Below are 15,153 nucleotides of genomic sequence, written 5' to 3'. Positions count from 1 at the left end.
ATCATTTGACCATGGGGATGCTGCAACGGTCGTAAGTGTGGAAAACGGTCATAAATCGTCTCTTTCGGTGCCGTTGTAACTTCAAACGGTCACTAAACAAACTGTTGTAAGTCGAGGACTATCTGTAGAGCTATCTGTCAGAGCAGTGAAGGTCTTCCCGGCTGGCTGGCTTTGGGGCATTTTGAATCCTGGGCCATGTCCAACCTTGGAAGCTTTGATGGACGCTGAAGAGAAGACCTTGAGATGCCTTCTGTTGCTACGCTGGCCCAGTTTCGGTTTGAGGCAATATGGTTACTTTATGAAGGCAAAGGGCGCTGTCTCTTCCGTAGACAGAAGGGATTGCATCTCCTCCATGGTGCAAACCAATTCATCAAAGCAACTCTCAGTTGCTCCACACAGGCGTAATAAGCAGGGGTGGATGATCGTAGCTGTTGCATCTTTGGAGACAAGGAAGCTCAACCAAAGCTGTGCTGTGGCAATCTAGCTGTTGGTACATGAACTGTGATTTGAAAAATCAGGGTTTATATAAAGTGGGTTTGAAAATGAAGGGGTTTTTTTTTCTCCTCCTTTACATATATAAAGTTTGAGTAATCCTTGAAGTTTGTAAGGTATGATATTGAAAGTGAATTTTAATATCTGTATGTTTAAGAGGAAGTTTAAAAAAAAGAGTAAAGTTTAAAAATATAGATGTGTTAGAACTTTACTGATTTTAGAAATGTTTTTAAAGAAAAAGTTACCTTTTAAAATTTTGAAAAAGTTTTATTTTTTCCTCCCTTAAGGGTTAAAACAGTTGAAAGAATATACTAGATTTTATCAATATGAATGATGATGGTCTATAAATATTAATGAGCAAAACATAAATATATATTATTTCCCACAGCAAGGAAAAGCAGAGATTGTTAAATCAATTCTTTTATCCAAAGAAGAAAATATATTTCATTTTATTTCTATTTGGAAATTGCTTCCTGACTGTGTGCTTGTGATGGGGGGGGGGAATGAAATTTTGTCTTTGTTTTTGTTGATTAGACAGACTTGCTGTTATAGAAATGGCTAGTGTATATACAGTACTATGGTATAAAAGTAAAAAGTTAAGGTTATAAAGCTATTATCTTCTATTGTGCCAAAGAGAATTAAAAGTCAACACCTTTTTTTCCCCCTTCCCAACCCAAATTTTCTCTTTTGCCCTTTTCCTTCCCATAATTTTCCATTACCTTTTGGACTAGATGACCTCCAAGATCCCTTCCAACTTTATTATTATTCATAAAACATGAAACTCAGTCAACTGAACACTCAAATTGACTGGCACTAATGGTTGACACGGGTTGCTGCCAGCATCCCTGAGTCCCACGGGAGAAGGGTGGTATATAAGTCTAATAAAGATATTAACCAGGTATCTCCTTAAAATGTAAGATGTTCCGAGTAGCGCAGTTTTTTGTAGCTTTGCTGGAGTTATTGCAGGAAGCTGCAATTATTATTATTATTATTATTATTATTATTATTATTATTATTATTATTATTATTATTATTATTATTGTTATTGTTATTGTTATTGTTATTGTTATTATTATTAAACTTTTATTCATTAAACATGAACCTCAGTCAACTGAACATTCAAATTGACTGGCACTAATGGTTGACCCTATTATTATTATTAATAATAATAATCAAAACTTTTGAAATTTGAAAATCATGGTTTAAATTCGGGAGAAATTGTAATGACAGCCATTACAGTTCAATATAGCTCTAATTTTGTGGGTGATTCTTCCTCTTTTTCTTGGTCAGGAAGCAGCAAAACAATACCGAATCGGAGTATACAGAGAAACTGCAGCAATACAGTGAGTATCATTTGGTTGTGACACACCCCGTGTGTGTCAGTTCAACAAGGTAGACCGGACTTAAAAGACAATCACATATAGGTTCAGGAGTGGTTTATTTATTTATTTATGAGTGGTTGGTTTATTTATTTATTTATTTATTTATTTATTTATTTATTTATTTATTTATTTATTTATTTATTTATTTATTTATTTATTTATTTATTTATTGTAAGAGCTGTAGGAAAGAACCTTGCAAGTTTTAATGTGTTTCCTCCTTCCTCTTTTGGCCTATTTTCGTGGGCTGGGCTGAAGCCCCTCTTATCAGAAATGTTTCCTTGTTGGTAATTCTTCCTCCTATCCCTCCAAGCCATTCCCTCCTGCTCTGTACTGCAGGGGTCTTCAAACCTGGCCCTTTTATGACTTGCGGACTTCAAGTCCCAGACTTCCTCAGCCAGGCACCCGAGGAATTCTGGGACTTGAAGTCCGCAAGTCATAAAAGGGCCAAGTCTGAAGACCCCTGCTCTTTACAGCATGGTGCATGTGAAAATTCCCCTTGTGGGTATTTCCTTACCCTTTCATTACTGCAGTGTAAAGATCAGTCTTTTTAACCCCTTTGCACGGAGATCAGTGGGATTCACACCCTACCACAACTGCGCAATTCACATCATCTTTTACACACTCTTAGGGAGACTGCCGTGGTGGTAGGTCTCTTCCAAACTGGGCTTCCCTATAGTTAATGAAGATATAAAAGATATATATATATATAAAGAATGCTATGCGATGACAAGGCAATCTTGTAAACTCTGATCCCTGGCTAGAGCGTCTGTGGAGATTCTCTGTCATCCAGATCAGAAAGCCTTTTTCTAGTTGCTATCTCCTCGGGCAACTGTTGTTGAAATTGTTGTGACAGTCCAGGGTAAGGATGGGGCACCTGGGGGGGGGGGGGAATAAGAGCTTGTTTATTAGAAAGGTCGGGCTGCTTGTGGGTCTCTGCATCACAGTCACAACAACTAGATGTCCTTTGTTAATCCCGCTCGGCTGCCAAAAGGCCACCAAGAGGGCACCAGGAAATCTAATGGCTGTCAGTCAGATGGAGAAGTTAAAAAGAAAAAAAAAGATTTTTTTGGGGGAAAACAAAAGACATGGGCTGACCACCTCCATGTATAGTGGCTGACACACAGCTGAATGGTCAGTTAACTAATCAGTATCCCAAAGATGCTTTTTCAAGAGGCAACTGGACTTTCTTGTTTTTCCTCGGATGAGAAGCAAAACGTTTTCAAGGAAAAACTAAGAAAGTCCAGTTGGCCTTTGAAAAGGAAAAAAAAACACCTCCGCGTCTTAGCTAGATTGATATCCCATAAACCAGTGTTTTTGAACCTTAGGAATTTTAAGGTGTATGGACTTCACTTCCCAGAATTCCACAGCCAGCATGCCAGCTAGGGCAGGGGTAGGCAACCTTGGCTCTTTTATGACTGGTGGACTTCAACTCCCAGAATTCCTGAGCCAGCCATGGCTCAGCTTGGAAACCTCTCCCTTTTCCGTCAGCATGGCTGGCTCAGGAATTCTGGGAGTTGAAGTCCACGAGTCATAAAAGAGCCAAGGTTGCCTACCCCTGAGCTAGGGAATTCTGAGCATTGAAGTCCATGCATGCTGGCTGGGGAATTCTGGCAATTGATGACCACACTTCTTCAAGTAGCCAAAGTTGAGAAAGATTACCATAGACCAGGGGGTCTTCAAACGTCTCAACTTTTAAGACGTGTGGACTTCAACTCCCAGAATTCCTCAGCCACCCTGGCTGAGGAATTTTGGGAGTTGAAGTCCACACGTCTTAAAGTTGCCAAGTTTGAAGAGCCTGCCATAGATTTTCAAATGTTAGTTATATGGATTTTTAATCGTCTGAACAGTTTATTCATTTATTAGGCAACTTTATCTAGCCACCCATCTACTAAAGCAGGGGTAGGCAACCTTGGCTCTTTTATGACTCGTGGATGCTGGCTCCGGAATTCTGGGAGTTGAAGTCCACGAGTCATAAAAGATCCAAGGTTGCCTACCCCTGTACTAAAGGAACTGTATGTGGTAACAACATAATCCAAATGTTCAGTCACTTTAAGGAAAACTAACTCCAGGCCCTTACATTTTCTGCTAATATGTTTTATATACTAAGCCTATGCTAGAGCTCCCATTAATATCCTAAAACTTTCCAGGAAGCCAATACGATATTACTTGTTTTATTACTTATAAATTGCTTTATTGATGATTTTGCTATAACTATCTGCATCTTGAACTGGTTTTCCTTATTTATTTGTTATAAATAAAGCTCTTTATTAGCTTGTGTTTTTGCAATGTTATTATGTAAAGATTAATAATGACTGGTTGTCTTCACATTCTGGTCTTTAAATTGCTATTTAATTAGTTTGTTGTGCACAGTGTGTTAAAAGGCATGCTGTAAATTACTTTATAATTATAATGATAAAATAATGATTTATAGCGTGACTTTTTCACATAGTTTGTTTATATTATTTTATTTCAGTTACAGTTGTTATTACCACATTATTGTTATTTTCAAAATATTAATCTGATGAGAAGAATACTCAGCAAACCTGGTAATTTAGAGTCACTTTATCACCAAGTCTGAGAATTGTCAAAATACGTTCATAGATATGGGTGCCATGTGGTTCCAAGCAGAGCTGGGTTTTTTTGTAAATTAAATGTTACGAAGTCATAACAGTTCTTGCGAAAATGGATTCACCTGTTCAGGTTAATTGTTTTTTTTTCAGTGGCATAATTTGCTACTAGGCTTCCAATCACCAAGATAATGAGGAAGAAAATATTTCTACTGTATATTTAAGTGTGCTTTCTCCCTCTCTCTCTGTCTGTCTGTCTATCTTGTATTTGGAGATTTGGGAGTCTCTAACAGGAATTTAAATGCGGCCTCCTCAGATGCTAAGTCTTTTTCTCCCATCTACCCAAATCTTTTGATCTCTGCCCCTTGCAGTTACTCCAGGAATGAAGGTTTACGTTGACCCTTTCACCTACGAGGACCCAAACGAAGCTGTCCGGGAATTTGCCAAAGAAATCGACATTTCTTGTGTGAAAATCGAGGAAGTGATTGGAGCAGGCAAGTCAGCCAGCTGCATCCCCACCGGCTGTCCTCAAAAAGAAGAGAAAGCAAGAAGGCAGGGGATGCCGGGGTGCCCTTTGCTATTTTTGTCTCTTTTCTTCCCCCTCAGGTGAATTTGGGGAAGTTTGCCGGGGCCGCCTCAAACTGCCGGGCAGGCGGGAAATCTTTGTGGCCATCAAAACGCTGAAAGTGGGCTACACAGAGCGGCAGAGGCGAGATTTCCTGAGCGAAGCCAGCATCATGGGACAGTTTGACCACCCCAACATCATCCATCTGGAGGGCGTGGTTACCAAGAGTCGGCCGGTCATGATAGTTACGGAGTTCATGGAAAACTGCGCCCTTGATTCCTTCCTCCGGGTGAGGAACAATCGCTACTCTCCCTGGCAACTTTTAAGAAGCGTGGACTTCAACTCCCAGAATTCCCCAGCCAGCATTGGGGAATTCTGGGAGTTGAAGTCCACGCATCTTAAAGTTGTCCAGGTTGGGGAAACCCTGCCTTACCAAATCCTTTCCGCCTATTTTTTCTGCAAGGGTTTCCAAACCCACTCACTTTTTCCTCTTCACTTAGGCCTCTCTTGTTGTGGCCTGCAAACTGAAAAACCCCCAAGGAGGGTTTATCTATCTCCTCCAATGTATATGTAAGGAGAAAAGTGAATTCAAGTAGAAATTAAGGCAGCTTTTAGGAAGTTGGCAGAGATTGGTAAGCATTGCCTGATTTTTGGCACGATGGATCCATCCCTGGCAATGCGAGAAATAGACGTAGGATTTGAAGAGTCTCCTGTCTGCTTGTCCTGGGGATAAGGCTTGCTAGAATTTGACTCTGCATTCGCATGCATACAGTACATTAGTTAAAAGGTAAAAGTAAAGGTTCCCCCGCACATGCGTGCTAGTCGTTTCCGACTCTAGGGGCCAGTGCTCATCTCCGTTTCAAAGCCAAAGAGACAGCGCTTGTCCGAGGACGTCTCCGTGGTCATGTGGCCGGCATGACTAGATGCCAAAGGGACACAGAATGCTGTTACCTTCCCACCGTAGTGGTCCCTATTTTTCTACTTGCATTTTTACGTGCTTTCCGAACTGCTAGGTTGGCAGAAGCTGGGACGAGTAACAGGCGCTCACTCTGCTATGTGGCACTCGGGATTCGACCCGCCAAACTGCCAGTCTTCTGAGCCATCGCGTCCCTTACAATACATTAGTTACCCCTCGAGAAATACTTGTTGAGACTCTAAAAGGAGTTCAGAGAAGAGCAACAAAGATGATTAGGCAGGGCTTTTTTTCTCATAGAACGCTCAGAACGGAGTTCCGGCACCTTTTTTGGATGGAACCTTGTAGGGTAGGCAAGGCGGGTTATATGATGTGTGTGAGTTCCGGCACCTTTTTCTTTTACAAAAAAAGCACTGTGATTAGGGGACTGGAGGCTAAAACGTAACAAAAAAACAGTTGCAGGAATTGGATATGTCTAGTCTAGCGCAAAGAAGGACTAGGGGTGACATAAAAGCAGTGTTCCAGTATCTAAGGCATGCCACAAAGAAGAGGGAGTCAAGCTATTCTCCAAAGTACCTGAAGGCAGGACAAGAAACAACGGATGGAAACTCATCAAGGAGAGAAGCAAGCTAGAACTATGGAGAAATTTCATGACAGAACAATTAATCCGTGGAACAATTTCCCTTCAAAAGTCGTGGGGTGCCCCATCACCGGAGGTTTTTAAGAAGAGATTGAACAACTGTTTGTCTGAAATGGTACCGGCTCTCCTGCTAATGCAGGGAGTTGGACTAGAACAGGGGTCTTCAAACCTGGCCCTTTTCTGACTTGTGGACTTCCGCTGCCGGAATTCCTCAGCCAGCCTGCCTTATAGCGTTTCCTGGCTGAGGAATTCTGGGAGTTGAAGTCTACAAGTCAGAAAAGGGCCAAGTTTGAAGACCCCTGGACTAGGAAGACCTCCAAGCTCCCCTCCCTACTCCATTATTCTGTTAAAATGACTTTCTTTCTGAAAAAAAATGAAGCCAAGGTTCTTACTACGTTACAACCGCACCATACAAAGTGACGGTGCACAGTAAGAGAACAAGCAGATAAGTTGGAAAGCGGGTGGATCTGTGGTACCTCATGCAGGATGATTCCCAAGCAACAAGGTTAACTTTGACACTTCTTGCTAGCCCAGGGGCCGAGGCCAGCATGCAGCTGGCTGGCTGTTTTTCCAGGTGTTTCCCAAATATGCTGGTGATCCCATCAACTTGATGAGAAGAGGTGAGACAGGTGCTTGGAGTGAGAATGTGCAAATGTCCTCATTTCAGAACTCTGGATGTAACTCATTACAGCCAGCCCTGTCTTCAAAACAGCTCACACTACCCAAGATGCCTGTCTGGATAGAAACAGGATCCAGATAATTAGCTGAGTGAAATTGTCTTCATCAGGAGTGCCTTACCTTTTTAAATACCATTTAACTCCCTTTGGCTTTGGGGAGACCACAAGGAGTCCTCAATTTACAACAGTTCGTTTAGTGGCCATTCGAAGTCACAACAGCACTGGGGGGGGAAAAACGAGTTATGAGCATTTTTCATACTTGCAGCCGTCCCGGCATCCCCCCACGGTCACATGATCAAAATTCAGACACTTGGCAACTGACTCCTATTTATGACGGTTGCAGTGTCCCGGGGTCATGTGACCCCTTTTGCATCCTTCTGACAAGCAAAGTGAAATGAGGAAGCCGGATTCGCTTAACAACCATATTCCTAACTGAACAACTGTGGCAAGAAAGGTCAGAAAATGGGGCAAAACTCAACTTGGCAACCGTCTCGCTTAGCGACGGACATTTTTTAATGTTTTTTTTTTTTAATTTTAATCCCATTTATATCCCGCCCTTCTCCGAAGACTCAGGGCGGCTTACAATCTAAAGCACAATGTGCTTAGCAATAGCCTTCATTCTATGTATATGCCTGCTTATTAGGGCTTTCGCCCCCCCCCCCAAGTGGCATTATTACAAAGTCAGCTTAATTGCCCCCAACAATCTGGGTCCTCATTTTACCTACCTCGGAAGGATGGAAGGCTGAGTCAACCTTGAGCCTGGTGGGACTCGAACCTGCACTAATTGCAGGCAGCTGGTGTTACTTAAGGAGGCATTAGCCCACTGCTCCACCAAGGCTGCTCCACTGCTCCATTTTGGCTTCAGTTATGATCACAAGTCAAGGATTGCCTGGAGAGGTCTTCGGAGATCCCCACTTTTCACTGAACTCTCTTAGAGCAGTCAAGGGGAGGATTTTGTGTGCCACTTGCGTGAATTTAGAGCAGAGGATTTTAGCTTTTCCAACTTTGTCTGAAAACCCACCCTCGTTGTGTCCCAACAGCTGAACGATGGGCAGTTCACTGTGATCCAGCTGGTTGGCATGCTGCGTGGCATCGCAGCGGGTATGAAATACCTCTCGGAGATGAACTATGTCCATCGGGACCTGGCTGCCCGCAATATTCTGGTCAACAGCAACCTGGTGTGCAAAGTGTCAGATTTTGGACTCTCGCGGTTTTTAGAGGACGATCCATCTGACCCCACGTACACCAGTTCACTGGTAGGTAAAAAGCTTGATGACGTCTCTCTTCCCTTCCATCATAAGTTTGCAAAGAAGGGCGCAGGATCCCCATTTTACTTGGATTAAATTTTGCTGAAAGACCTGTATTCACTCAATTGTTCCCATTTGCTAGAGCAGGGGTCTCCAACCCCTGGTCTGCGGACCAGTACCGGTCCACGGCATGCCAGCAACCGGTCCGCACAAACAAGCAAAGCCCCATCCGCGGGATGCAGGCAGCACACAAAACGACGCATCCTTCGGTCTGCGTAAAAACCTCTCTCCACGGAACCGGTCCCTGGTGCCCAAAAAGTTGGGGACCTCTGTGCTAGAGTCTCCACAACCGCATGTTCAAGCAACAGAGGCATCTAGCCAAAGTAAAAGTAAAATTACATAAGCTGGATGCACGTCTATGGAGATTCTCAGTCATCCAGGTCATGGTTGTCCCAAGGGTGTTTTATCAAAAGGCAACTGGACTTTGTTCTTCCTTGAAGACATTTCACTTCTCACCCAAGAAGCTTCTTCATTTCTGAAGAAGCCTCTTGGATGACTAGCAAGACGACTTCAAGGAAAAACGAAGTCCAATTGCCTTCTGAAAAAGCACCCTGGGGATAAGCTGGATACCATCCTATGTAATTGTGTGGGAATAAATCTGAAATTGGTGGACAGACCGTGGCTGATCTGAGAAGACCAACAAGGTTGAACCTGGGTATGGAAGACAACCAAGAAAGCCTAGCACTGTAGATTAGACCAGCTTTATTCAACTTTAGCAACTTTGAGATCTGTGAACTTCAACTCCCAAAATACTGGGAATCAAAGTCCACACATCTCAAAAGTTGCTAAGGTTGCCAAACACTGAATTGGACAGTGAATGGCATCTTCATGGACATCTCCATATGATTTTTTTTGGCAGCAGCACGGGAGCGGTTTGGTACCTGGATATGTTCATGACATCACTAGGATATGAACTTGATTCATAGATCTTATTAGAAAAACATACACATTGATGTAATGAACAATTGATTTATGAGACATCCTGCCACTGGGCCGAATGGCTTTAAAGAAATCGATAGATCTGTCAGAAGCGCCTAATGCCATTTGCTTAGGAGGATAAAAGTGGAAGACAGTATTATCTTCCAATGAATTCTTGGAAATAAGGACTTGACTTGGAAAGGGTTTGTCTGATCCAGCTGCTAGAATTAGCAGTTTGGGTCTTCCCCATGGCTGGCTGGGGAATTCTGGGAGTTGAAGTCCTCAAGTCTTAAAAGTTGCCAAGTTTGGAGAGCCCTGGGTTAAAGGGAAAGAGCTTTGCAATAAGAGCCATGGTGGCGCAGCGGCTAGAATGCAGTGTTGCAGGCTAACTCACTGCTCACTGCTAGGAGTTCGATCCTGACCAGCTCAAGGTCGACTCGGCTTTCCATCCTTCCGAGGTCGGTAAAATGAGGACCCGGATTATTGGGGGGTAAATATGCTGGCTCTGTAAACCGCTTAGAGAGAGCTCTAAAGCACGGTCAAGCGGTATATAAGTCTAAGTGCTACGGCTGTCGCTAAAGTCAGATAGACATTTAATCCTCCCATTGAATCTTGCAGGGTGGTAAGATCCCAATCCGGTGGACCGCCCCAGAAGCCATCGCCTATCGCAAGTTCACTTCTGCCAGCGATGTCTGGAGCTATGGCATCGTCATGTGGGAAGTGATGTCTTATGGTGAGAGGCCATACTGGGACATGTCTAACCAAGATGTAAGTATGCAGAGCCAAACTAGAAGAACTTGCAAGGAAAGGGGCAAAGAGAATTGCTGGCAAAGAGAAGAGCCCCCAGTGATTGAGCCCTTGTTTTCTGCTCCTCCTCCAGGTAATCAACGCCGTGGAGCAAGACTACCGCCTTCCTCCCCCAATGGACTGCCCCACGGCGCTACACCAGCTCATGTTGGACTGCTGGGTACGGGATCGCAACCTTCGCCCCAAATTTGCACAGATAGTGAACACGTTGGACAAGCTAATCCGGAACGCAGCCAGCTTGAAGGTCATCGCCAATGTCCAGTCTGGGTCAGTGTCGTTTGCCCCTTCACCCTCTCCAAGCACAGGCAACCTGCTATGTCTGGATTAGTAGCGTCAAGTCTCTAGTTCTCATGGTTTATGGCAGCCAAACTGGATATAACCTTGGGAGGTGGAGGCAGGCAGCAGCCGGGGCCTGAGCGAAGAGCCCAACGGGTGGACTGGGAACCAGATGGCCCCCTTAACCTTCTGCATGGTGCCGCAGGACTGCCAGGCCTGTCCCCGTGGCTCGGCCACCCACCGCCCCGCCCCTTTGAGCCATCTCTGACCTCTGGGCTCTCTCGTCCTTCGCAGCGTCTCTCAGCCGCTCCTGGATCGCACGGTGCCCGATTATACTACCTTCACTACTGTGGGCGACTGGCTGGACGCTATCAAAATGGGACGGTACAAGGAGAACTTTGGCAACGCCGGCTTTGCCTCGTTTGACCTGGTGGCCCAAATGACCGCTGAGTAAGTAGGGAGGGATAGCAGTCTAGGATGGCAGCGGGAGAAGCAGCGGTCTGCTGCCCTGCTGGGAGATGTATGAGAGCTGGCTCCTTCCACCGTTTGTGGGAAAACTCTGTGCACTTGGCGGAAGGAAGGATAGGCAGTGCAGCGCAGGCTGGGTGTGCTGTGGGTTGACTAAGTCTCCAGGTGAGTGCGATAGTAAACACTGGGCTTGCACACTTCTCTTTCTGTCTCTAGGTCTCCCCATGGCAGGGGTCTTCGAACTAGTCCCTTTTACGACTTGTGGACTTCAAGTCCCAGAATTCCTCAGCCAGGCACGGGTGCCTGGCTGAGGAATTCTGGGACTTGAAGTCCACAAGTCATAAAAGGGCCAAGTTCGAAGACCCCTGCCCTATGGTAAGGGTTTAAACTGCTGAACAGGAAGATTCTCGTTGAAATAAATGCTGGGTCTTTTTAAATAAACGCAGAGTCTTTTAAAGTGGTGGCGCGATGGCTCAGTGGTTAAGACGCGGGGCTTGTCGGTTGGAAAGTCGACAGCCCAGGTTCGAGACCCGAGCGCCACACAATGGGGCGAGCTCCCGTTACTTGCTTCTGCTCCTGCCCACCTAGCAGTTCGAAAGCGTGCGAATGCGAGTAGATAAATAGGTACCACTTTGGCGGGAAAGGTAATGCTAGCCACATGGCCGTGGAAATGTCTTCTGGACAGTGCTGACTCAATGGCCCTTGAAACAGGGATGACCAACACCCCCTAGAGCCGCCAACAATTAGCGCCAACAGCAATTTTCCTGAGCCAGCATGGGGGAACTATGGCCCCTTCATGACTTGTGGACTTCAACTCCCAGAATTCCTAAGCCAGCCATGCCAGCTCAGGAATTCTGGGAGTTGAAGTCCACAAGTCGTAAAAGAGCCAAGGTTGCCTACCCCTGGTCTAGACAATCTCCTGGAAGTGCTTTACTCCTGGCTGTGTGACGGAAGGCACACAGTAGTAAAACTACTACCCCGTCGCTGATCTTTGACTGGATCTCAAAAACACGTCGGGTAGTCAGATAACCCTCGACTTATGTCCCCAGTTAAAAATCAGAATTTTGGTTGCTAAACAACTGCAGTTGTTAAGCGAGTTGCGCTTGATTTTATGATTATTTTTTGCCACAGTTGTTAAGTGCATCACTGAGACTGTTAAGTGAATCTGGCAGTCCTTAAGTGAATCATGCATTCAAGTGAATCCAGCCTGCCCGCCCCCACTACCTTGGTTAATCAGAAACCAGCATAGATGTTGATTGCCAAGGACCCAAATTTTGATCTATGGAGATTCTGCAACAGTTGCAAGGGTGAGGATTGATCATAAGCCACTATTTTCAGTACCGTTGAAAGTCTGAATAGTTACTCAACTAATGGTTGTAAGTCAAGGACTACCTGTATTGCTGGACACATGGCAAGTAAAAAAATAACACAATAACAGCGTTGGAAGGGACCTTGGAGGTCTTCTAGTCCAACCCCCTACTCAAGCAGGATACACCCCAACATCATTTCAAACAAATGGCTGTCCAATCTCTTCTTAAAAATGTTCGGTGTTGGAGCACCCACGACTTCTGGAGGCAAGTCATTCCACTGATTAATTGTTCTCACTGTCAGGAAATTTCTCCTTAGTTCCAGGTTGCTTCTCTCCTTGATTAGTTTCCATCCGTTGCTTCTTATCCTGCCTTCAGGTGCTTTGGAGAATAGGTTGACTCCCTCTTCTTTGGGGCAGCCCCTGAGATACTGGAACACTGCTATCGTGTCCCCCCTAGTCCTTCTCTTCATTAAACTAGACAAACCCAATTCCTGCAACCGTTCTTCATATGTTTTATCCTCCAGTCTCCTAATCATCTTTATTGCTCTTCTCTGCACCCTTTCTAGAGTCTCAACATCTTTTTTTTTATATCGTGGTGACCAAAGCAGGATGCAGTATTCTAAGTGTGGCCTTACTAAGGCTTTGTAAAGCGGTACTAATACCTCATGTGATCTTGATTCTATCCCTCTATTAATGTAGCCTAGGACTGCGACGGCTTTTTTTGGCAGCTGCGGCACACACCGCTGGCTCATATTTCAGTAATTGCTCACTAGGACTCCCAAGATCCTTCTCACAGTTGATTACTATTGAGCCAGGTACCACTTATTCTATATCTGCGCATTCGCTTTTTCTTGCCTAAATGTCAAATCTTATTTTTCTCTACATCAGACATGTCAAACTCCCGACGTCACATGACGTTGCGCAACGTATCGGGAACGGTTTTGCCATTGCCGGCAATGGGGTAGGCGCGGCTTCTGGACGACACGGCCGGCCCGTGGGCCAGCAGTTTGACACCCCTGCGAATTGAAGAGAGTAAAACAGATTACTCTCTGGGTAACAGGATTGGTTCCAGGGTGGGAAGAAAGCAGCAGGCAAGGTCCTTACTCCAAATATCATGCAAACAGCCTTCCCCATTCCTGCCTTTTTCCTCTCCCTTTAAATTCGACGCTTGTCACAGGAAAGGTCACTGTCTGCTGCCGACTTCAGCTCGTTCTCTGCCAGCCACCCTCCTTGTCTTTTTCTCCTCTGACCCCTCCCCACCTTTTGCAGGGCGGGAAGACTCCCTTTGCAAGGTAGACAGGCCACCAGGATGCAAACGATGCTCTTTGTGTGCCAGAGCCACAAGTGAGGAAAATGACAACCGAAGCAAAAATCAGCAAGCTAGGAAAAGTTGCTGTTTTGACAAAAGGAAAATGGAAGGCAGTGCATCCAATCAATCCATGTTCTATTCTTGGTCAGAAAGCAAAGGAGCATGTCCGTTGAATCGTTTTTGTAAAAATGAATGGCACTCATAAGTTTAAACGATGGAATAGAATATAGAATATAGAATATAGGATATAGGATATAGGATATAGAATATAGAGAATAGAATAGAATAGAATAGAATAGAATAGAATAGAATAGAATAGAATAGAATAGAATAGAATAGAATAGAATAGAATAGAATAGAATAGAATAGAATAGAATAGAATAGAATAGAATATGGAATAGAATATGGAATGGAATAGAATATGGAATGGAATAGAATAGTATAGAATATGGAATGGAATATAGAATAGAATAGAATAGAATAGAATAGAATAGAATAGAATAGAATAGAATAGAATAGAATAGAATAGAATAGAATAGAATAGAATAGAATATGGAATGGAATATAGAATAGAATATGGAATGGAATATAGAATAGAATATGGAATGGAATAAAATATGGAATGGAATAGAATAGTATAGAATATGGAATGGAATATAGAATAGAATAGAATAGAATAGAATAGAATAGAATAGAATAGAATAGAATAGAATAGAATAGAATAGAATAGAATAGAATAGAATAGAATAGAATAGAATAGAATAGAATAGAATTTATTGTCACTTTAATTTAATTAATTTAATTTAATAACATTTATATACTTTAAATGTACATTAATCAGCATACATTCAAATGAGATTTGGTTGCCTACAGCTCTTAAAGGGTAACCACCCTTTAATTATGTCATGCTCAAGAAAGACCAACATTCAGGCTGAGGAATTCTGGGAGTCGAAGTCCACACATCTTCAGGTTGCCATAATTGAGAAACACTGCCCTAACCAAATGCCCCCAAAGGTAGGAGTTCTGTCTGGAATGCAAAGCAGAAATGGCCGTAGAGCAGGGATGTCTAACCTGGGCAACTTTAAGTCCTGTGGACTTCATCTTCCAGAATTCCCCAGCCAGTCACGCTAGCTGAGGGATTCTGGGAATTGAAGTCCACAAGTCTTAAAGTTACCAAGTTTGAATTACTCTTGCCATAGAGCAGGGGTCTTCAAGCTTGGCCCTTTTATGACTTGTGGATTTCAGCTCTCAGAATTCCTTAGCCAGGCATGCTGGTTGAGGAATTCTTGGGAGTTGAAGTCCACGAGTCATAAAAGAGCCAACGTTGCCTACCCCTGTACTAGATGGAGGCTTCTTTGTGAAGACTCTCCTCAAAAATAAGAGAGGTCTCTCAGTGTAATGTGGATGAGCCCTGAGAGGATTTTGATTTGATCCATTTGATTTGATCCATTTAACGTTCTGAAGCATCCAGGGACCCCCTAAACTGATTAGTTGTGTTCAAACTGAAATTGTGGGTGATCCAT

At 43.8% G+C, this 15,153-nt stretch overlaps 1 protein-coding gene across 2 annotated transcripts in view; it reads left to right on the top strand.

The window, feature by feature from the left end:
* The window catches only part of EPHB3 (EPH receptor B3), a 138,751-nt gene that overhangs the window by 115,708 nt on the left and 7,890 nt on the right, over positions 1-15,153 (top strand). Inside the window, exons 9-15 of one of the 2 annotated variants that reach the window (XM_081329145.1) lie at positions 1,783-1,835; positions 4,813-4,935; positions 5,048-5,295; positions 8,277-8,492; positions 10,080-10,229; positions 10,342-10,535; positions 10,839-10,994. In XM_081329145.1, the coding sequence (XP_081185271.1) occupies positions 1,783-1,835; positions 4,813-4,935; positions 5,048-5,295; positions 8,277-8,492; positions 10,080-10,229; positions 10,342-10,535; positions 10,839-10,994 (1,140 nt within the window). The remainder of the gene's footprint in view (positions 1-1,782; positions 1,836-4,812; positions 4,936-5,047; positions 5,296-8,276; positions 8,493-10,079; positions 10,230-10,341; positions 10,536-10,838; positions 10,995-15,153) is intronic. The other variant, XM_081329146.1, reaches the window with a different exon arrangement.

This window comes from Vipera berus (assembly GCF_964194415.1).
Source record: "Vipera berus genome assembly, chromosome: 5".
Lineage (NCBI taxonomy): Eukaryota > Metazoa > Chordata > Lepidosauria > Squamata > Viperidae > Vipera > Vipera berus.
Note: the sequence above shows the minus strand (reverse complement) of the source record. Positions and strands in the feature narration are given on the sequence as shown.